At 40.6% G+C, this 25,057-nt stretch overlaps 1 protein-coding gene across 1 annotated transcript in view; it reads right to left on the reverse strand.

The window, feature by feature from the left end:
- Positions 1-25,057, reverse strand: part of Col25a1 (collagen type XXV alpha 1 chain) — a 392,115-nt gene that overhangs the window by 52,403 nt on the left and 314,655 nt on the right. Inside the window, exons 16-20 of the mRNA XM_075981333.1 lie at positions 20,133-20,165; positions 19,694-19,729; positions 14,600-14,644; positions 3,699-3,761; positions 602-670 (exon numbers count right to left, since the gene is read on the reverse strand). Of these exons, the coding sequence (XP_075837448.1) occupies positions 602-670; positions 3,699-3,761; positions 14,600-14,644; positions 19,694-19,729; positions 20,133-20,165 (246 nt within the window). The remainder of the gene's footprint in view (positions 1-601; positions 671-3,698; positions 3,762-14,599; positions 14,645-19,693; positions 19,730-20,132; positions 20,166-25,057) is intronic.

Here is a 25,057-nt window from a genome sequence, read left to right on the forward strand (position 1 = left end):
AGGAGCTCACTCCCTGGTCTCTGTCAACCTCTACCCGTTATGACTCCGAAGACTCTTTTCCATCAGTGTCTGGGGAGAGCTCTGTAAGTGACTCTATGTGTCTCAACAGTGCTTCTGTGCTGAGAGTTCTTTCTCATCAGAGATTACATCACCCCTGTCTCTGAGAGGGGCCGGTTATTAGAGTAGAGTATGACGTTAGTTTGTATAATGTTTAGGGAAAGAGAGCTTGCATAGGCAAATATATCCTTAGCACTAATATTTCCAAGGTGTCACACTCCATCAAGTTACCATGGAAACAAACACAGCACTGGGCAGTGAGGGTTTTTCTCAGCAGGCTGTAACACACATTGAGCGATGGCGTGTTATATGACAGCATCTCTCCCTTTACGTTCAGATATACTATTAAATTTCTTCACTGAGCTGCACAGAATAAACAAGAAGAGTTGAACTGCAAAATCACTAGCATCAGTGTGCATTTCAATGAGGTGCTTGTGATTTGGGTCGTTTTAGCATCTGTTGAAGAGTTAGTTGCATATTCTACAGCAAGAGGCATGCACCCCCAAACAAAAGACAGCTCTCCTCCAACATAAGAATAACTGACCTTTGGTCCTGGGGCTCCCGGGTCTCCTCGTTCACCTCTTCCAGGAGGCCCTGCCTCTCCACGTTCACCCTGTCACAAATTGCAAAACAGGTAAATAGTAGCCTCCCCATGCCTGTTCCCCAGAGAGGAATACCGGAGTTCAACAAAACCGAGGTAAACACAGCCACTGCTCGTTCACAGCATGCTGGCACTGTGTTCATCTCTGAACATGACCCCATTGCATACACAAAACACTCTAAGGTTATTAATTTTGGTGCCATCTTAGCTGGGCTGAGAAGCACCTATGGGACTCTGGAAGCATTCTTACTGTTTTTTATCAGAGTGTGTCCAGAGGAGATTGCATAATGGCCAGGGACTGAGTCGACAGACAGAGAGGGAAGGTTTACCCTTCAAATATGTGATTGTTGCCCACATGGCTTTGGGAGGGACAAAAGGACAGGCAAGCTGTCTCTGTCCCTCTGGAGCACCTTTTGCTGCTCAGAACACCACAGCCAATCTTCTGTCTTGAGGGCAAGACCCGCACCAGGCCTTGCATCTTAGACCTTTACCTTCTTCCAAGGAGTTTCAGTACCAGCTTCCATGATTCTGAAGCCATCAGACCTAGAATGAGCCAGGCTACTAGGATGCTTTTAGTTTGTATATAGCTAGTTTCTGTGGGACATCTTTGCCTCTGTAATCACATGAGCCAATTCTCCTAATAAATCCCTTCCTTAGCCATACACACCCAAACATACACACATATGTCATATGACATATACATGTGTCATATATATGGATGCCATTTATATATATATATATATATATATATATATATATATATATATATATATATATATATATGGCTAAGTAGGTATATATGGTAGGTAAATACTCTCTCACTGATGTAGGTTCTGAGTCTCTAGAAGACCCTGATATAAATGTATATGTAATTCTGCCTTCTAATCCCCATTTTATAAATATGGAAAGAGTTTGATGAATGTCTGTTAGGTGGCTATGCAGATAAATGCAAAGACATTAAAAGATTATCAGTATGGCTTCCTCATCTTCCTCTTCTTCATACGCTTATTGCTCCTCCTTTTTTTTAAAATTATTGAATGGACATATATTTACATTCTGTAGCAAATTTTAAGAAGTTCCGGCAAAGTACATAGCACAATGGGGGAAGTTCCATATATTATACTCTGACCTACTGGGGTTTTTTTTGTACTCTGACTTAAATTCAATTTTTCTAGGCAGATGTAGCTCTGACAAGGCACCACTACAGATTCTTAGATGCCATTACTCTCCTTTTTAAGGACATGTCTTCACTGCCCTGCGAGTTAGACACACCATTTTATTTTTCAGATCTCTTGTTAGCGGTACAAATTTAGACCATCTACAAAAACTGGTAAAAGACCATTGTTGGGTCAAAATAGATCTTCAAATTAGAAATTTCCCCTTAGGACACAACTCTTGTTGAGATAGGCAATTGAGCTAACAAGTTTAGGATATTGCTAAAACTGTCTTTCTGTGCATATGCTTGCTTGTAAAAAGGTCACAGGGGCATCACATCTCCTCCTTCTCCTGGAGGTCCAGAGTAAAGTATTTGTTCTCTAGAGTCATGCTGAGGCCTTCGAACAGCCATTACTCTCAACTTTGTGACTCTATGTCTGAGTCTCTCTCTTTGAAACTATGGAATAGTTTAACAGTTTGCTATTAAAAGAAAAGTATTTAGGGCCAGGCAGTGGTGGCACAGGCCTTTAATCCCAGCACTCGGGAGGCACAGGCAGGAGGATATCTGTGAGTTTGAGGCCAGCCTGGTCTACAAGAGCTAGTTCCAGGACAGGCTCTAAAGCTACAGAGAAGCCCTATCTCAATAAAACAAAAAAAATTAGGGATAAATATCTCTACCAGCTGGGTTTATTTTTTTTCCCCTGTCTAGCAAAAATCTTCTACAGATGAAGTTCCCAATGGCTCCCCCTGCTGGGACTCACCCTCCCTGTATGGTGGTGGATATACTCCTCTGCCTGGCCACCTTCTCTCTCCTGGCTTTAAGGCTTCAAACTCAATCAGTATAACCGTTCTCACGTCAACAGACAATTCCTTTCATCTCTGTCTTTGCCTTTCCCTCTCAGGAAGGTCCATCTTGTGTGAACCTGTTTAGGCTAAAACAGAATTTCTCTAATGGGCTTGATAGCTTATTGTGTGAAAATGGGATTTCTTTGGAAAACAATTTTTCATAATCCTACGAGTTCCAGCCCTCTTAGGCAATGGATAGTTTCCGCTGCTAGGATTAGAGTTATTTTCACTTGACCAGAGCAGAAATGAGGCCTAGACCATCTGAATAGACCGTGACATATTTCTCTAACTATTGGAAATCACCCCTGGCCTATTTCTGCTGAACCCAGAACTCACTGAGGCCGAGTCTGCTGTGGCTTAAAAATAAGTGAGTATAAGTGGATGCCACTTTGTACCTTTGATTCACGAGTCTGTCCTGAGCACAAATCCATCACCGTTTATGTCTTACTGGGCAGATGAAGGGTGAACTCTGGACCTGCCTCTCTGTCTGCAGCTCTGTATTCTTTTTGCATGGCAGCATATAGCTCTTGCTTTCAGGGTCCACTTTAAGGTTGCCAAATAGAACACTCAAAGATGGTTTTCATTACAAAATACTTCTGCACACATCATTTGGAGCAGATATTTTTTGGAGTGAAGCATTTAGAAATCTCTGTGACATCCGTGGGGATGGGATTAATGTCTGATTAGCAAGAGCATCCTGGAATGGATGAGGAAGGGAAGAAGAAGGGGTTGGTGAGCTCTGGCCCTCCTTTCTCTCAGCCACCTTTCCATGTCACCAGGAAGCCAGTGGCATCACACTTACTGAGGAATCCAGAGGGCAAACTTGAACGACAACTATATTCTACCCACTGTCAGATGTGCCTAGAGCTTCCTGGACATAACTTCCAAAGGCATGCCATTAATAGGTGGATCAGGCTGCCTTGGTTCTAAGGCAAAAATATATGGCCGTCCAAAAAGTGGAAGAGTCCTCCCACCTTTTATTTTTGGCAGGGATGGCACAAATGTCAGAGAAAAAGGAGGGGCATAAAGGTTTACTTACTTTTGTTCCTGGTAACCCTGGTAACCCCGGCTCTCCTTGAGGACCAATGAAGCCTGGTTCTCCCTTAAAAAAGATGGGCATACAAGGCATTATTCATTTGACAGCACGCTCAGTTTTTCCTACTGTGGTTCTACTTCCTTGATTGCGTACAAGTGTCCCAGCTGAGCTCAAACTACTCACTACACGATGGTCATCAATGGAATGAGTGGCGCTCCAGAGACGCTTTAGAAAGTGATGCAAATGTCTTTGTAATAACTCCTTCCCTCCTCCATCTGGTACGTCTTGTCATTTAACACACAAAGACCAATTGTGTTTGGGTGGATGTGGAGGGGCCCATAAGGCTCCCTTCCTCTGTCCACAGCCTTGTGAATTCTCTTCCTCTTGAGTCAAGAGTGGATTCCCTATGTAGACCTGGTGAATAAGATACTCTGGGAATGATAGGACGTTACATCTGAGTCTAAGCTGAGTGGCTTCTGTCTGGGGTGGGTCTTTCCTCTATCTTCTCACTTGGACCACTGATTTTGAGGGGAACAAACTGCCCTGCTATGGGGTAGCCCTGTGGAGCTACCACAGTGTGAGGACTGAGGTCTGTCAAGAACTCTGCGAGGGAGCTTGGGAGTGGATTTTCCATCCCTTAGATTCTACTAAAGAGGACACAGCCCTGGATGCCTGCTTCATGGCCGTCTCTTCAGGGTCTCAGAGGCAGAGTCACCTGTCCTGCTTGAATTCCTGCCTTTCAGAGACATAAGCGAACAGTTTTCAGCATCTACTTTCTAGGGTAAGGCGGCAGGCGATAATACATAGCTGATACAATGAATATGCCCAGGTGAGAGAATTAGTAATATTCAACATGAAAGGAAAAGTTCCTCTTCTTGCCATACCCCTCAAACATTGTCTCTGTTACCTGGAGGAAATTCATCTGTGGCATAATAAAAGGCACCCTGGTCTTGGCATGGATCTGTCAGGCCTTAGACTCCTCTGGGTTACAGGAATTGTAAGAGACTTCCTTTGTTGCTCATAACTTGTTCCTTCCAACTACACATGAATTGCTACAAACAGGAGACACTGAGTCCCCTAGATATTGCCAAGGTGTGAATAACCAATCTGATGGCTAGAAGGCTGGAAGTTTCCATTTTATTTCATCACCTGTGGGAAAGGGAGAACGGCTGGAGGTTGAAGTTAATCACTAGAGGGTAGCGATTTCATCAGTTATGCCATGGAATCCCCATAGAAACCCTAAATGACAGAACCAAGTAGACTTTTCAAGTCAACACACACAGTTACAAGTCAGGAGGGTGGAGCGTTCGGATCCACAAGGACAGAGGCCTTTATGGCAGGAGGTCTTACAGACATTGCTCTATTCAGTGGGCAGTTTTATTCAGCCTTTAGAATAAAGGACAAGGGCGTCACCCTGAACTGTGACTCATTCTATCCAATTCTTAAAACAAGTTGATCCCCCAAAGCCCTAAATCCATAGCCACTTTAGAAAAAGTGCAAATAATCCCAGTCACTGATAATTTGCTACATGCCACTGAAATGAAGTTAGTCTTGCAAGGTTGGTCCTGAAGACTGTGACATCTGAGACTAAGAAGGACGGCATCAGAACAGGACCGAGCTACTGCCCAAATTCAGCTGGCATGTGAACCAGAAAGATGGAGGCCTAGGGTTTGAAAAGAAACTACTTAGACCAGTGTTTACATCCTCCTGATTATTTACCCAGTTTTATTTTCTTTTTAACTAGTCAAGGGAAACAAGACATAGGGGTCTAACCATTTAGAATATAAAATACTTAACAAAAATTTAAAGCAAACCTTGCAATGGTTCTTTTCTAATACTTCCTGTTTTGTTTATGCTTGAACTATTTCTGGAAGAATTATCGGTTCAATTGATTTCCCTTCAAATCAGTGTCATGAACCTGTTTCATGGTGCTTGGAACTAAGCAGGAAGGCTTAGAGAGAGTGTTCTGCAGGCATGTTAAAATATCTGCATCTATGTTTCAAACAAGTGGACTTTTTAAACATTTATATAAAAGCTAGCTGCTGGGTATTGAGAATAGAAGGATGTCGTCACTGTGAAACATTTCAGGTGACACACCACTCAGATTTAGTATGACTTGAGCACCCCGAAGGTAGAAAAGTGGGGGCTGGATCTCGGAACTGAGGTTTACGGTAAGGTTATTTCCTATAATCCCTATTCTACTCGGCACCACAGTCTACCTCCTTCTAGAAGGGAAAACCTGGCAAAGGTGTCATACCTCTTAATATTTCAAAATAAAAATCTGACCTCAATTGAGAGAAATCATTTATAAGTCTACCTTTAGCAAAATAATTTGATGTGTTATTTTATAAAAATCACTATAAGGGATACATTTATTTATAACTAAACATTTAATCTAATAGGGTAATATTTAACATGAATAGGTGTCTTCTCTCCACTTTCAAGAATATGAATAAATATTACAGTCATTGGTCATGGCGGATGTCCTCAAATTGTAATGTAGAGGTTGAATATTTGCTTTTCAACTTGAACTCTTTATACATTTCCAAGCAAAGATAAAATGATCTCTTTAGCCAGTCAAGTGGAAGCTTCATTAAAGCATACTAATAATACAAAGCAGAAAGGGAAGAAGACACAGAAATACAGTCCGTATTTGAGTTAAGTGTTTAGTTTACGAAAAAGTCAAGCATGCGGTTGCATTTTCCACAAACAAGTCTTTGTTATCTCAGCAGTTAGATACAGGCATTTTTAATCTTCCTTCTAAAGACACATTAAATTTCTTTTAACAGACGATTCAGGGCAAAATTATTTAATTTCAAGAGATAAATTAAGCTGCAGACTTGATTTTTAGCACTATTCTGCTTATAGGCTTCAAAAGACTTTAGTGCGATTAGTCGCTCAAGACCACCACTCCGAGAGAGTATCAGTCACATACGTACATCTCGACACACCCCGTGTTCCAGTGCGCTACTTACTTTGTCAACCAGGCTGTGCTTAAACTTAGAGACCCACCTGCCTCTGTCTCCCAGGAGCTGGGATTAAAGGCGTGTGTCGCCACCTTCTCAAGCCTTTTAAGCTTACTTATCTCCTGAGCTTATACTGGTTCCGAAAGTTTTGGTTCCAAAAGTTTTTCTGGGAGAAACCCTGGCTCTCCCAGATGGCCTGAAGAGGGCTTAAAGGTTGAATGGTTTCACAATGGGCAAAGACATTTTGTTTGCTGTTGGCCTGAAGCATCTGAGTGTGAACAGCTTCAGATTTTGTGTGGAGTCTAACCTTTAAGACATAGCCACTCATGGAGCTTGGAGGTTATAGCAAAGAAAACTAGCAACTTTATCTGAATAGGCTGTTAAAATAACCTTTCATTGTACAATTACCTATCTGAGATGTGTAAAATACTTCACCCCGAACAACAAATCGAGAAGACTGAATATAGACGTGTAGATGTGAATCCAGCTATAGTCTAAGCCAGGCATTTAAGAGATTTTAGGGGGGGAAATCTTTATATACCAATATCATCCTTCTTACATCTTTTTCTGATCTTATTTGAAAAAATTCAGTTTTATTTCATAAAACACACAATCTACCTAACAATGAGCAAAATGTCTCCAGTTTAATTTTGAACAAGATCTATTTTTGGCTGAAGTCAGTTTTCTTCAACTCATCTGCCAATACCTATCAATCCTCCCTCAAATCAACCAACTCAAATATCTCAGTGTAACAGCAACATAAATGTGAAGTCTTCTGGATAAAAGTTAAAGAGCGAACAGACTAAGGAGCTGCATCAGCCCCTCCAGTCCTGTCCACCAGCCAAGAAACAACGGCTCCCTTCTATATTATGAAAACATGAAGCCGAGCTGGCAAAAGCTTAGGAATGTGGCTTTTCTGAATGACTGCTGAAGATTTCATGAGGTCTTGGGATTCTCTAATAAAATCCTAACTGACTTTCTAAGCACAGCAAGGGAATACTTCAGATAGTCTCTCCCTTCTAAATGGTCACTGTGATAGCGTTCAAAAAGGCGAGAAGAACTGCCACATACTTAGAAGGGTCGCTAGTTCAATGAAGGAGAAGAAGAAAGGGAGAGAGAGAGAGAAAAAGAGAGGCAGTTTCATTTTCACAGAGATGTTTCTAGATAAACTTCCAGAACATTCTATCCATTAGGCAAAATGGTGGCCAGAAACTTGTTAGTTCTTGTTTGAAGAAAAATATCTGGCTTTTTATTTATTATTACTGGTTTCATTTTTATTTATTTTTTTTCTGGTTTTATTTTTATAAGTCTTCTTTATAAAGAAGCAAATTATATAATTTTCTTAACCCAAAAACTCTCTAGATGAGTCTTGTTTTCTGTGATTTTTATCGTTTCTGAATAGATCTGATTTTCATTGTCTCCAAAAATAGTACAATGGAGTTTGAAAAAAATATGTGCTGGTTTGCTTGGGTGCTAAAAGCACCCCAAAATGTTGATTAATGTGTCTTGACACAGAATGCATTAGCCATGCACTGTTCTTTTTGCTTAGAGGCTAATTAGAATTCAAGTCAGCATGATACCTGCTTTTGAGAATTATAGCAGTAACATTTATTATACTAGGAACTGGGAGGCAGTCAGTTTGGGTAATGACTAATTTCTAAAATTATTGAGGAGACAAAAAAAATGAGAAGTAGAGTTCGTCCCTAAAATACTTATTACTCATAAGGATACAATCTGAGTATAAATTACTACATTTTAAGTGTTCTGTTGAAAATGAACTAAAATAGTGAATTTACTTAAAACCCAGAAAAACCTGTCTTTTGGAGATTTTTTTTTTTGTATTAACAGAATTGCATCATGAAGGATATGCAGTGTAATTGTTGGAAGTTTCATTATGGTTGCTAAAACTCTCTGATTTCTTTTGCATGAGTTTCCTAATTGGACTCAAGTTACCCGTGTCTTCAGGTAGTCTGTGCCAGCAGGAAGTAGTTACAAGCAATAATAACACAGTGTGACCTGTCTGCTAAGGCTGTCTTATTTCCTTTCCTCTATGAATTAATTTTACATCTCTCCATCTATCTCTGCCAGTTTTGAGATATGCCAATGTTTCTGAGACTGAGCTGCATTCATCTTCGTCAGATTCTGAAGACACATTTGTTACTCACAGAGGACCAGGCCAACACTCAATCCTGCGAGTGTCAAGTGAATGTCTCTGCCTCCTGTGAAAACAGATTTCAGGTCCGAGGGGATTTCATATGATGTGGGAGACATGGTTACCACCTTAGACCCTTCTGCCTCTTTAACTTCTTGATCTGAATGTCAAATTTTCACTAATGAGGAAACCAGAGTAAAACCATTAAACTTCAAGGAATGGGAAACCATTAAAATATAGTTGCTACTTAAATAGGTTTTTATGATTTGATGTAATATTTGCTGTTAATATATCTCCCCCCTCTTACTTTGTTTTGTTTTTGAGACAGGGTTTCTCTGTGTAGCTTTGGAGCCTTTTCTGGAACTTGCTCTGTAGACCAGACTAGCCTTGAAACTCACAGAGATCCACCTGCCTCTGCCTCCCAAGTGTTGGGATTAAAGGCATGTGCCACTACTGCCCAGCTAAAACTTGACTTTTTAATTTGGTAAAATCAGCTACTTCTATCCTTTGAAAGAGAAAAACAAGCACTGAAAATCTGAGAAAAGTATCTTGAGTTAGGCAACACTGACTAGAAAGTTGAGAACAGTAGCAGGATACAAAATCAACTTGCAAAAAGCCAGCAGCCTTCCTTATACAATATACAAAGAGTCAGTCTTCCTATGTACAAATGCCAAACACTGAGAAGGAAATTAGGAAAACAATACCATTCCCAAGAGCTTCAAAATATCTTGGAATAAGTTTAGTCAAGGAAAATTAAGACCCGTACAATGAAAACTTTAAGACCCTGAAAAAGAAATAGAAGAAGATACCAGAAGATGGAAAGGCCTTCCACACCCATGGATTGGTTGGGTTAATATTATCAGACTCCTACAAAAAGCAATCTACAGACTCAATGAAACGTGCAGCAAAATTCCAATGTAATTCCTTATAGATAGTGAAAAACATCTTAAATTTTATATGGGAATATAAAAGACCCAGGATAGTCAAATAAAAAAAAACGAAACAATTAAAAAATACTGCTGCTATATCAGCACCCCGGATTTGAAGTTTTACTATAGAGTTACAGTCATATAAACAGCATGGTATTGTCATCAAAACAAACATATTGATTAATGGAATAGAATTGAGGACCCACAGATAAACCCAGACTCCTGCAATCAGCTGCTTTTTTTTTTTTTTGACTAAGAGGCCAATAATACACATTGCAGAAGAGACATTTTCAACAGATGGGCAAATACTGCCACTCAAACTGGACAGCAAGACATAGAAGAATGAGACTCAATTATTATTTCTCATTCCCAGAAAACTAAACTCCAAATGGATCAAGAACTCCAGGATAAGATGTGATAACCCTGTAGAAAGTACTCACAAAAAAGGAATTTCTGAACATGATGCTAATGGTACAGGCATTAAGACCAACAGGCAACATGGGACCACATGAAACTCAAAAGCAACTTTATGGCAAGAGATACCATTATTTAAAAGAGGCAGCCTAAAGAATGAGGAAAAATCCTGACCACCTGTACATCTATCAGATGGTTAGTATCTATAACATACAAAGAACTAAAACAGAACCCCTGAACATCAAGAGAACAAACAACCCAATTGCATGGAACTATACAGAATTCTCAAAAGAAGAAAGATAAATAGGAGACTTAGTTTTGAAGCTGTTCAACATCCTTAGCTATGTAAAAATACAAATTAAAACGACTTTGAGATTTCATCTTACCCTAGTCAGAATGGACAAGATAAAAGGAAAACAAATGGTGACAAATGTTGGCATGGACATAGGGAAGGGGAGACATTGACTCACTGTTGGTGGGAACGCAAATGGGTGCAGCCACTGTGGAAGTCAAGAAGCTGGAAGCAAATTTACTGTATGATGCAGCCGTACCACTTTTAGGCATTTATTCAAAGGACCACTATGGAGATGCTTGCTCATCCATGTTCCCTGCTTCTCCATCCACAAGAGCTAGAAATTAGACACAGTCTAGATGTCCATTAAGAGATGATGGATAACAGTAATGTGGTACATCCACACAGTGGAAAATCATTCAGTCATAAAAAAATTTACGGGGCTGGAGAGATGGCTCAGAGGTTAAGAGCACTGACTGCTCTTCCAGAGGCCCTGAGTTCAATTCCCAGCAACCATATGGTGGCTTACAACCATCTGATCTGGCTCCCTCTTCTGGCTTGCAGACTGAACACTGTGTAATAATAAATAAATATTATAAAAAATTATGAAATTCTCAGATAAATGGCTGGAACAGGAAACCTTATTCTGAGTGAAGTAACCCAGGCCTGGAAGGACAGACATCACTATGGGGTGTGTCAAGTTGTCTTCTGGCTTTTCCCATGAACAGTAAGGAAGAAGAAGGCTCACATGGCTTCTCTCATCTTCAAGCTATGTGCACCCTTGCCTTTTGCTCCTGGAATACACTCAGGAAGTAGGGAAAGTGGGTGCCCTTATTGCTTTTAACGGACTTATTCATTCATCCCTTTAAAGAGGGATCCATAATTTGTATCTATGTAAAGCATGGCTAGATGTATTTTCTCCAGGTTAAGATTACTTACACGAGGAAAGACTACCTTGAGCGGGTACATAAACAAATGAAGCTTCCAGTATTCTGAGCTGACCCACGAGAAGCAGTAACAGCAGTCATTTGCTATACGCTGGGGGAGATTTCAAGAGCTATGAACACATTTGTTCATTTCAGTCCCACAGTAGAGCTCTGGGCTCTGGTCACTGTTGGTTCTCATGAGAAAACCAAAGCACAGAGAGATTCCAAATCTTGCCCTGGGTCACAGGACCAGCAAAGCTATGGTTTGGTTTGTTCTAGGGTCATTGGTCAAAACTGCTTATTTATGAGGGAAATAGAACCACAAGAATGGGTCAACAATATATTTTTCAAAGTAGGTATCTAGAATAAGATTTTCAAAAATAATAACCTAGAATTTTCTGTTTTTATCTGATATCAGAAAAGGTAGGCACAATGTTTACTATCCTCTAAGATACTTGAAGGGAAAAGAAGACTTAACATTTTTGAAAGCTTGTTCATAAAACTAATTTTCTAAGCTCAAATCTTACTCCAGAAGATCAACTTCTGCACGGTACATTGTACATAATTTAATTTTCCCAGCTGAACATCTTGACACTATATGAACCATGAATGCATGAAATAGGAATTCCAAATGCCTTCCACATGGCAAGAGGACTTTCAAATAGTGCAGGAAGCCTAAGAGCAGCTTGAGATGAAGTCAGGCTGGGTCTCAGCGACTTCCCCTACGCATGCCTACAGTAATAGCACCGTCCTCAGAGTGGGCCGCTCAGGTGAGAGACAGATGAGTCCGCTGTCAGGGTTTAGGCACTTGGTTCATTTCCTGAGAGCCAGGGAAGGCATGTGGGGGGGGGGTCATTAAGTTTCCAACTATTCCCCAAGAACAACAGGTGGTGAAGCAAAGCTTCTCTGGTATGTAATGACTGCTTTCCTCCGTGTCCTAGACATAATGGCCGGCATGCGCACACGCTCTGCGGTCGTGGCAGATAAGGAGGACACGAGTAGCAACAGGAAATATCTCCAAAGCATAAACATACACAGAGGCTAAGATCATGACTGATGCTTTCGGTACCTCACGTCCTGTAGGTCACACAGAAGGGTTTCAATTTTTAAATCCTGGCTGCAACTTAAACTATGAAATGAGAATCAACCCATCCTGTCATTTGCCACCTTAGCAGAAACGAAGCAAATTAAATGAACCGGTTAGGAGCGTCTCAAGTCAATGTAGGGCAATCAAATATTATAAAATTTTAAGTCTATATTTTAAGTCTGTATTTATTAATATACAATGAATACCTTAAAGTGGTCTTAAATTGTTTCCCCTAAATTATTTACTGATTATTATTTATTTATTATTAGCACTTATTATAGTGTAAGGAAAGCTTATCTTTCATTTGAATTCAAGTGAGAAGACAAAACTTATTACTCTATAACCAGAGCTCATGATTTTGTCTTCAGCCCCAGATGGTGACCCAAGCATGGCACTGAGATGACCTAGAGAAACATCTCTAGTGAATGATGAAGGATTTTTATCAACTGGCAGTTTCTCAGCTCAGTCACTAGTCAGGCACAGGAAGGCAGTACCAGAGCCCCACCACCTCAACAAAGAATTTCTAGCACTTCTCAGGCCGTGGGAGCTTAAGCATTTCCTAGAGTGGGGCGACTTACAATTAACCCTCCCAACCTGAGAACTCATAACCTCTGAATAGGTCATGGGTGGCTGAAAAGATCATAGGAAAAGGCCAAGAGTCAGTAATGACATAGAGTCATCAGAGATATACAACACTTAAGACCAGGGTCACAAATACAGTAGCTACCGAAAGCATTTATGTCTATGTGTGTATTTATCTGTATTGCACTTGGGGAAAATAATGCTTTCATTCGTCTTCCTTTTCATCAAGAGAGTATCTAAAGCTCAGGAGAAGGGACAAGTCAGTTTCAGAGCACTGAGGCTCTCTTGAGCTGAGCCTGCACCCTGAAAAGCTTGCTTGAGTTCTTGCTGTAGGGACTTTCGTGTCCTTCCAATGTCCTTTGTCTCAAACATCTTCATTATGACTTGTAATGCCACCAGGTTCTCATTAACACCCAGCAGCATGTCCTTAAATCATTGAAAAGTTGATCTTGTCATTTATAAAAAGCTGTCATTTTTGTACTTGGAAGTTACTAAAGAGCTGTCATAAATTAACCCCGTAATATGCACTAGGATGTCATTCTCGCTAAGCAGCAAATGATAAGTGAATCTGACTCCTCAACAAATATGTTTTAGAGTGTACTGTCTACCAAAGAGCCAAAGCATGTATTAAAAGCAACCTGAACTTTTTATAGTAGTCTAGAAACAGCCAACAAATATTAGAACCAGAGTTTCTGACTGCTGACCTAGAAGACATGGTTTTTCTGTGTGTATTGATGACCTATATAATATTATAAGCACCATAGGCATTTAACATTGTAGAATCATACTAACTTCAGTTAACACATTATAAAGTAGCATGCAGGACTAAAGTATGAGCACTATTTTTAGAACAGAAGATATACTTGATTGCTATCCTGTCTCTTCTGGGATATATATAAAGTTTATTCTCAAGGAATAACTATAGCTAAGATAATAGAGCATTAAGTCTTGTTGCTGTTATGGGAAAAGTCTTTTTTTCAAACAAAAACCATTTAAGTGGCTTAAGAATCTTTAAATCTTAAAACAATGTTTTAATCTTAAACCGTAAGCAATTATTTCAAAAGGTGCATACCGTGTTTGTGTGGAAAGTGTTTGTGGTAGGTCAGAACATTTTAGCAATGTGGTTTTAGTTTTTCAGTGGGACTGACTGACAGGAAGGGGAGGCATGGAATCTTTGAGGGGCTATGATAATGGTGAACCACAAACATGGTTGCCCAAGTGTGTGTGATTTACAGGCGTGCTAAAATGAATTCTGGTCAAAATTTGATAGGACCTTAGGAATGAAGTCAAAAGTTAAAGCTAAAGAGACATTCTTTCTAGACTTTTAAAAATTTTGTATGATTTTACTTGAAACACCATTTATTTTTATCTAAGGGGCATGATAAGGACAACAGTGAGCTATACAACCTGGATGGCAATGACAATTTGAATTTAAAAAATGAACTAATCAATTGAGAAAAATTCAGAATAGTTAATGACCAGTGTTCACTTCCCCCCCATTTTCCTCCAATGCGGGATACTCATAGTTCCATGAAGTTGGTCAGTGGAGTATTTACCTTGATCCCCGGGAGTCCAGGTAGTCCAGGCAGCCCTGGCTCACCCTACATAGGAAAATCACAATGCATTACAGAGCAACATGCACTCAGTCACAGGGTCAGAGAAAAACATGGCAAATGACCCCGCCAAACAGTTTTTGCAAAGAGAAATAGGACAGCAGACTGTGGAGGGGAAATGGGTCTGCCGAGACCACTCCACTCGGTCATCTCTCCATTCCGGAACTGTCTGACCACTTGGCAGATTTCTTAAGACACTGGCCGTTTCCTGCCATTCGCTGCCTACTGGCATCTCTATCAGATGGCATGAGAGAGTAGTATGGGAGGAAAGACTGCATTTGTGACTCCTTTGGCCAAGGATTTGCTGGAGCTGCTTGCTTCAGTAACGTGTCTTCTCCCAGAGCCCTCCCTGCTTAGATAATCAAGAGACTCGCATGAACAGATGGCCCCAGGAAAGCATACACGTTAAGCGTGTTGCTCACTTAAAAGCATAGTAAGATTTCCTTTTCATTCCTGAAGGATGAGAAGATAAATAAATGGTTAAGAATATGCTTCAGTCCAGGCTGTGTTCCTAACAATTGTTGGGTTAGGGTGACCTTGCTTAGCAGTGTTGGGCTAATGGTACCGCGCAGCTGTTCCTGAACACAGGTCAGAGATTAAGTATGCCTTGGGTAGGCACACTGGAGACAGGCTAAACCCTCTCATTTCCACAGAATTGTCTAAGTTATTTTAAGCACAAGAGATTGCATTGCTTAGAAATTCTTTTCAAGTCTACTACAAAAGAATAACGGAATCAGGAGCAAATATGTTTGCCATGAAGTGTTGCCTGTTCTCGGTGGAAGCGACACAGAAGGTGATACAATCATAGGGTGTTGAGATGGTCAGTCACGGAGATGCCAACCATTTCCCCAGAGGGAGCGGTACCAGGATGGTGGGAGGGGAGGCACATTCTGTAGCCTAAATGCTTCCATCATCTTTAATTTTTAATTATTTTATCACCACTGTGCATGTGTGCATGCCTACCACAGCTCCTGTGTGAAGGACACCTTTGTGGGCATGGTTCCCTTTTTCCATGTCTGTGTGACTTCTGGGGATCAAGTGCAGGTTGTAAGTCTTGTGGAGCAAAGCACTTTGACTGCTGAGCCATTCTGCGGGCCCTTGAATAAGCCTTAACCCAAGGAACACCTACTGACAACCAGTGGATCTTCCATCTCCACTATCTGCCCTTTCTGATTACCAAGGGCTAGAATTTCTTCTGCTATTATATCATTAAGCCTTTAGACATTTTATCAAGCTGAGTGATTAGACAAAGTGGGGAGGCAATGGCTCCCTGGCTGCTTGTCAAAGGTGCTTCAGGAATGCAAAAGAAAAGGCATTCTGTGCAGAAGTGTGCATTATAAACATGGCCACAACGAAATCGCATTAGAGGAGAAAGGAATGCTAACTTGCTTGTTATTCCACCCCAAGACCAGGTGCCAAGGTATATTAAACTTCACAGGGTTACAACACCATACATTGCCTTTCCTTTGTGTTTTCTCTTTTACCATTTAATCAGTAACATTAAGAGGACCTAATAGAAAAAGATTTAATCCATATTTTACTGAAGGTTACCTTTTGCTTAAAAATAGTATAAAGTTTTTGAAAACACAATTGCATTATAATAGCCAACCAATTACACTTGGGATTATTTTTTTTAAAAGGTCTCCCCCAACTCTTATGATGATATTTCATCTGAAGCACGTGTGGAAATAAATAGGTTGTAATATGAGTTTCCATTAAGAATTCTTACCACTCAATTCTCTACCAACATAAAAGGACCACATAGATACTTTAAAGAAATAATTGATATGCACATGTATGCATGATTAACACATACAATGTTTTCTAATGAGAAAAATATCAAGACATTACTGGATAACATATAAGATAATGAAATGTTAAATGCATCATGTGTGTATATGTGTATGTGTACATGTGGATGGTCATAAATGTATGATTTAGTTAAATATCTCAAATATCCATATTTTATAATGTTGAATGATTTGTGACTTTTACCTTTCCAAATTTGTATTTACTTTCTGCTCTTAGCTAACATAATGAGAGATGGTAATATTATTAGTGCTCCCCTATAAAACACCCCTTCACAATTTTAGTAAGACATTTCTTTCTGCAGAATTCTTTATCTTTATGTTGTAGAAAGCTTGCCTTCCAACTAAGAGAAAGATTTTAGTTAACTTGGCCATCCTTGTCTATGCCATGGCTCAGGAGCCTTGGTAGCAAAGTTAATGTGTTAGATATGAGTCACAATTAAGAGTCAGCTTGTTATTTTATTCAAAGGGTTCTTATTCAAGAGTTTCAACTGTACAGTTACATTATATATCTGATTTCATTATTTTTCCTGTTAACTCTCTATTCTCTGATCTGAGAACGCCTTACTCCTGGGACTCTGTTAGAGTGTCCTGGGTATCTACAGAGCTCATTGGCAAGGGTCCCTTCTGATGGGGAATCAAGTGACAATGTTAGAATGTATACTTTAAGCGCTGGGGAAAGGTTAGAAAGGCAAGAACTATTGTGTGTAGTAAACACAATTCATACTTTCCAAGTCTATATTGTCTCTACAAGCCTCCATGTAACTCTACTGCTGAAGCCACAGAGAACGAGTGATAAAATGAATTCCCCATTACTGTACCACTTTTCTGGGAACACCCCTAAATTCAGGAACTAGTGTGCCATTGAACACCACCCACAGCTCCACAATGGTGCCAAAGATACTAGATGGCATCCAGCACTGACTGTAAACCTGGGTCAGTTTGTCATTTTCGACTCTAAGCAGCAAACATGGAAATGCTGTTTCCAATGTTGGGGGAATTATCAAAATCTGATGCTAGACAAAGGAAGTCAAACAATTGTAGGAAGGCAGGATTGTGTCAGAGGGCAGAATCTGAACTAAATATTAATAATAAGGATGCTGTTTGTTCCGGGCCATGCATTCGTCCAGATGAAAGCTCCTTTTGATGTCGTTTAGGTCTACTTTCTGATAAAATGTAAAGAAAATCCAGTGTTTCTGCCTTCAGGCTATCAATGTCCATAATGAATCTAAGTTATCTTTATAAATGATTATGATAATGCAATCTTATGCTAAGCAACTGAAGGTCAATTTGGTTCATGTGCTTTCGAAACTGGGCCTACACAAGTTTACTGAGATTTGATTTGGCTTGTGTTTTAGAGACACTTTACAGGTAAATCCCTCCTTTGCTTTTGAAAAAAAAAAAGACTGCCTATTTATTGATTCACGTGTGTGCTCACCAGCCTTTCCCTTCCTTTGACTCTTGTTAAGTAAGGCAGGTGGGTGTTGAATGCCAGGTCTTTTAGCTGCAGCTTTCAGTTCTGGGTTAGAGGCACATTCTACCAAGCCTGGTCCTACTGATATTTCTTTCAGCAAATCACAGATTTGGAGGGCAATTTAGGAAAAATCTTTAATTTTTTTTAGACTAAGGGACCCCAAAATCACATTATCTAAGATCAGTTGCTTTTTCAAAATAGACGATGGATCTTTTGTTTTTAGTAATTGCACAATTCTTCTTAAAAGGCCAGAGAGGCCTGTCCGCTATGATGCCCGTAATGAAGCCTGGGAAGAGGAACAACTAGAAGGTTCAGATATCCATCTTATCAGTGCATATCCTATAGAGAGAAAAAAAGTCACTCATGCTGACAAGTTTTATTTTCTCAAAGAAAAAAAATCAGCATGAGGGGAAAAGCTGGACATATTTGTGGGAAGCTGCTACCACTGAGAGGAGCCACAGAAAGAACACTGAGGTTCCTTTCCAAAAGGTACTTAAACTATTTCACTGGGACACATTGAAAAGTAATGTATGACTGGTTGTATGTATGACTGACGTATGTATACAAATGCTACCGACAAAAGGCTGGGAGGGCTGCTGCTCTAGATTAACTGGGAAGTAGAAGAAGAAGGTAGTTACTGCAAACTATTTATCTAAAATATGTTCTATGGATTCTTGAGTTAAACTCGGAGTCTGAAGACCAAGAGACAGATCAGAAAAGGAGGAGCTGGAAGAGCTGTGCTAGGCTCTCGTCTCACCTGCAGCAGAGCTGATGAATCAATTCTGAGATTCTCAGTCTCAAGAGAAAAATAGTCATCCAGTCAGAGAAATGTTAAAAGAACATGCAAACCTTCTCAGAAGTTACTTCTATCCCAGGTGCTTAAACACAAATTCTCTCAATGATGTCAAGAACACGAACCATACAGTAAACTCTCAACTTTAGGTTCTAAACTACCACAATAGGGTTGATTATCTTGTTCTCTCTGCTAATGAGCTATGTTCTATGTTCTAATTCATATTCTGTGTATAACATCAGCTACCACAGGACAAAGGAAAAGCCATAGTTTTAAGGAATTTGTCCTATGGAGTTCACATTTTCTTGTTAACAACAGTTCGTCTGTTATGTAAGGTTCGGCTGTACTGGGCATTGAGACCCTGGTGCTCAGTTGAGAAACTGCTAACATTTGTTTCCTGCCTCAGACCCAGATGAAAAATGAGCATAAGCTCTCAGTGAAGAAGCACAGATGATAATTTAATGTACCCGCAGCTCAGTTAGTGAAAGTGGTGTGTATAGCATTGCTAATTAAAATTTAGTTCTTTAAACAAATTTAGTTTCCGTAAGGCAACATTCATGACACGTGTTAGCAGGAAAGCATTGGTAAATGAATGGAGGTAGAGGTATATTTTAAAAAAACTGTCCATCATTTTCCATTGAGATTGTTTAGTATATACTTATTTTCTTCTCATGGAACGCAGAAAATACAGAATACATTTAAGCATGCATGGCAGCGAGTTGGCATTCCAGTTCAGCTGAGATTTGTTAGTTTCGAACAGCTGAGTACATATAGACAGTGTTTGCTTTCACACTGCTGTGCGTGGAATAAAGGCCTTTTAACAAGGAAAGCAACCAGCAACACTGTGCAAAGCACGGGAAGTGTACCACGGTGCGACATAGGTCTCCATGTTAGATGACAATGACGTGAAATACCAACCATGGAGAGATACAAAGGACATACCTAGGACAGAGAGATATTACCTTTTGTCCTGGACGACCAGATTCTCCAGGTTCTCCCTGGCCAAAGAAAACCAAAGATGAAAAGGGTAGTCTTAGAAGAAACCTAGAAAACTGCTAGGCCTTTGGCAGTTTTACAGAAATGATCCAACTGCCTACTTGATTACATACATTTTGTGTGCACCATTTTCTTATTCTCCGCCACGCTACACATAAGGAAACTACTGTGAGTATGTCTAGAACTCACATATAAAGATATTTCTTGGAAACCAAGGACACATGGAAGAGAAAGTAAGCCCTCCTACTAAGACTGCCCGGGATTTCCCTGTTGTGTTTGGGAGCTGCTGTCAGAGAACTGGACCAGAGCTACAACCATCATTGCTACTAAACTGAAGAGACAAGGGGGCTCATAAAGTCACAGCCACGATTCCCAGGGCACAAACATGCACAAGGCCATGGTTACCTTAATTCCTGCAGCCGATGATCCTGGGTCACCCTAAAATGAAACCCGGGAGAGATTATGCCATAAGTAACAAAACAACAATGCAAACATCTAGGCAACTGTTACCCACATGGATGCTCAGAGGGACTCGATGTATGACCAAGGGGCCTAAGTGTGCACCCCAGTTCTTTGTCCATCAATAGGCCCAGGCATTATATGATAACATCATGTAAGAGAAACCATGCCTTGCCTCAAATCATGGGTTTACTTTGAATACAAACCATGAAAAGATTATATTTCTTGAAGTAACTAAAACTATACAAACATGAAGATATTTCCTTAATAGGATGCTAAAAATATATTCTGAGACAATGAATTTTAATTTAGGGATTTGAAACTTTCAGTTTTAGCTTCTGGGATTTATTAACGTCACAGGCTCTTTACAGGGAGTTCCTGCCCTTCTTGGTCTTTGGAAAGTCAAGGGACAACAGATGAAGCCAAAAGGTTAATGATGTTGAGTTGCAGAAACCACACTGCAGATCAGTGTGTCGCCACCACGAAGCAGGAGCATGCCTTTTCCTGCTTTATCCTCATTGTACCGTAACTTAGTCACAGGGTGATGAATGACTTCTGGGCAATGGGAATCCGTGGACGGGCTAAGAAAGTCTTGAGAGAGAATCTGACTTTTAACTTTTTAAAGAGATTAAGAGGTTGTTTTTCCTTTGAGTGACCATGGTCTAGGAGAACAGATTTGGGTAGCCCCAATTTCATGTTTCAACATGGAAACAGTTCCATGAAATCTTAACAGTTTTACAGAGCAAAGAAAGTCATCCATCAAGGCAAGTGTAAAATGGACTGGGGGTTACAGGAAGATGGGGGAAGCTGTTCTCAAGACCTCGGGTGCTACCTGACGACACAGTCTTAGCTCTGGGGCTGGTAGAAGGCACTGGTCTGCTAAGTTGATAGGTTCGAAAACATTTTTATCTGCAAGTCACAGGATGTTAGTTTTGACATAGAGGTGGGGAAGAGATGGTCATTAGGGGGGAACTTGGCTTTTTAAAAGACTGGGTTTGTCCAGATTTCATGGAGGATGGCTCCACTCCTAGAAACACACCATCCTATCGATGGGACCAATGCAGACCGGAGCACGGAGAAGAGGTGAGACTGTTCCTTGTTTGTAAATGAGGCAGCAAAAGGCCTGGATTCCCAGCCTCATCCCAGTCCCTCATTCCAGTCCTCTCCAGCCTAGGAACATGCAGGAAGGACTAAGAAAAGGAGGGGACTTAGCCATTTGTGACTGTCAAGAAAATTGAAGGAGGGAGGCTAGAGGTGAGAGTCCCTAAGCTCCGTCCTGTTTACAAATACTCAAGTATCTCCAGGGCTCTGTTCCCTTGTTCTAGAGTCCAGAAGCTGCTCATCAATCTCTTTTAGAGACAGATACACAGACAGAGGCCTCGGGCCCCTGTGCACTGACCAGCACCTGACTCCTGTCCTCATTTCCACTCACATCCTCCCATGATGATACCTCAGGTCTTGCTTTACATGATTCTGTCTCACGGAACCGTTCACCAATTCTCCCTAATGTGACCCGCCGTGAGTACACCCTACTGTGTATCTGCATACTTCATTTGTGTCTGGCACAGCTTGTGCTGTGATTGTCATCGGTGTTGCTTGTATATCTGTCTGTCCTGTTAGCAGACAGACAGCTGCATGGGAGCAGACTCCACATCCTGACCACAGCAGATGCTTTACACACACATGGTGAATGAGTGAATGACCGTCTGAAAAACGATGTTTTCAGTCGGGTCAGTAGTCAAGGATCAAAATGAAGAGAGGCCTTCAGGAAAGGGGAACGAAGGGCTTAGAAAGAGGAGGAAATAGTAAATTTAGTGTGTTGAGGAAAGGAGTGCACATGTGAGTTCCTTTGACATCTGTAATTGCTATTACCCAAGGAAAAATTAAGACGTGGCTAAACAAAGAAGCGAGCTCTAAATATTGTATGAATGAGCCTGCTTGTCGCAACCATTAACATTCAAATGAGATCCAAACGAGGGGTGAAGTAAACGCGGGGAAGAAAATAATACTTGTTTCTATTTCTGCTAAACTGAGTCTGGGAGCCATCAACATTAACGAACCGGTTTGCAATATTGTGAATAGCATGACCTTTATATTTATAAAAGCAATTTGACTTTGCAAAGCTCCATCTGTGTTATTTATGCCTTAAACTCCCATGCAGGAAAGACATCGCTACTTCCACTTAGAGGATGAGGAAACTGAAGCAGCTAAGTGTGAGCTTCCTCAACTGTTCTTTTTATTAGACCGAGAAAAGGATTATTGACTTATATCATTTTGACAAAGGGCCCTAAAGGCTAGAGAAGACAGGTAAATTAAAGGTAGTTTTTGTATTACCTCCAAGTTCTTAGTTAACTGCTTGTAGTTTATATAAGAGTGTTTGGGTAGTCTGCTGTATGTGACTAAAGACTAGGTTTTGTCCTTGGAGCAAGTGGATGGGAGGGAAAGGTTCACAATGGTTTATTTGTGGGAATATGAGAGGCTTCATTTGATGGACACCTCATACATAATCCTTTCTTTAAAGATTCAGAACTGTGAAATCCCCAGGAATGTCTACAGCTTTTAAGAGCAAGGCAACTTCTGGGAGGGATGATGTTCCAAGTAGCTGAAATCAAGCAGGGGATGTTTATAACCCTATCCCCAAAGTGTAAGAGACTATAGGGTTAAAGTGGGAAACAGCCTTCCAGGGATGGCTTATGTAGATGCCTGTCTTTATCAGTCAGTGGAGTAAGCCACAGATGGAGAAGTTCTGTGAGATAAGTGAACGTGGCTTTGCTGTTTTATTTCTTTGTTTGGTTTTTCTTGAGAGAGGGGTCTCACAATGGAGATCAGGCTGGTCTCAAATGCAGAGATCCATCTGCCTCTCCCTCTGTCAAGTGCTGGGATTAAAGGCATGTGCCATGACATGGTGACTTTACTGTTTTTCAGTTTTGGTCAAACACTGGTTTTGTATGTGATTGTTTTCAAATGCAGTACTGAGCAAGTAATTAAATAAGATGTTAATAATAACAGAAGGAACAATTGCAAGCTATAGAAATGTCCTGCCATCCAGTGAAAATATGAAGTTGTTCAAGATAAAAAAAAAAGGTTTTCCAAACAGTATTTATTATCTTGTAACAACGTTCTAAGAACCTGGATCAGTGCTGGGACTAGAACAGATTGGCACCATCCAGCTGTTGGGTTGACTTTGGGGACAAAGGATAGAAGATAAAAGCTTAAAAGCAATGTGCTTGGTGTCAGATTGACAAGGGGTGAAGCTATTGTTAGTTTTATCAACCTGACAATATCGAATGACCTGGGGAAGGAGTTTCAATGAGGAGTGGTTTAGATTCGCTAGGATTTTCTTAATTGGGTTGAGGTAGCAAGACCCACCCTGGGTGTGGGCCTGTTTCATGGGCTAGGGCTTGAACTAGTCTAAGTGCACACAAATTCACTGCTGTCTGCTCTTGACTGCACATGGAATGTGGCCAGCTGCCTCATGACTTGACCTCCCCACAATGGTGGACTATAATTTCAAATTCTGAGGCAAATAAACCCCTTCTTCCTCACTTTTATGAGATTTTTTTGGGGGGCGGGTCAGGGAATCTTATTGTCCTAACTAGGAATGAAACTAGGCAGTATCCTATGGGTTTGTGTGTGTTTGTTCGTTTGCTAGTGAGCGCTGTGTCCAGTTAATAAAGAAATTACAGTAAAGAACAGTTAGGAGACTAAAGAGCTTCCCTAGGAAATGACTTGTAAATCCAAACTTCAAAAGATTGAAGACTGAATGAAGCTAGAAAATGAAGATGTGGAACTGGGAGGGGGAGGCAGGAAAGCAGGCTTCTAAACAAAGACTGGCTTGGGGCAGCCTTGGAGAGGACCAGGCGATGACTGCCCTCGAGTGTCCCCTGACACAGTCCTCCAGGTGCGGTCTGTAAGACAGCTTGGTTGGTAAGTGCAACTACCACATGCCTGGTGAAAGGCCAGATGCTTGAGTTCAAGATGGCGAATGAGAAGGCAGGGCATGCATAGGAATGAGGTCATAGGGATAGGCAATCTGTGCCAATAGCATGAAGATGGAGCTCTTGGCTCAGCCAATAACACCACACGGGGTACAGCAGTATGGTCCACCCATTCAGAGAGTTTAACAGACACCCACTTGCAGTGGTTAAGAAATCTATTTGAACATTTGTTGGCGGAATTAACACTCCAAAGACTAGAATACAAAGCTTCCATAGGAACTTTCCATGTGATTGAAATTAGTCTTTGGCAGTTTATTCTTAAACTGAGTGTACGGTTTTGCTGGCCACAGAGAAGCCCTGGCCCAGTCAGTGGTTTTATAGTTCCCAGCATTTCCAGACGACCAGCCTGGAAAGCCACAGACTGTAAAAATTGCTTTACCATCCGAAGGCGCTGAGTTGGATCAAAAGGGAAAAAAAAAAGTCCATTAAAGTGAATCAGCCAATGACGTAATTTACTACATCAATAGCAGAAAAGAAGTTTAATTTTTTTTTTTACTTTACCCCTCAAAGTTGGAAAGTGATGAATGAATTTCACATACTGACGACAAAGGCCACAAGAAGAGTGTTTCCAACATGCTGGAAACAAATTATATGACAGGAGCAGGAAATGTTTAAAAAACACATCAAAAATTATATTCCAATCACTACATTCTTGGGATGAATGCCTTGGGTCAGATTACATATTATACACGCTACAGATTGCTATTTACAGCCCCCTGTTTAGGCCTATTGCAGGTTTATAGAATTGATTTCCGTTCTCGCTGAGGCATTTCTTGTGCTTAATTTCAGCTGAGCAATAAAACTTTTTGATAAAAAGAAAAATAACCATGTCATTGATTTCAATTTCCACATGGTAGGAAAAGTCAGCATTTA

This window comes from Microtus pennsylvanicus, chromosome 7 (assembly GCF_037038515.1).
Source record: "Microtus pennsylvanicus isolate mMicPen1 chromosome 7, mMicPen1.hap1, whole genome shotgun sequence".
NCBI lineage: Eukaryota > Metazoa > Chordata > Mammalia > Rodentia > Cricetidae > Microtus > Microtus pennsylvanicus.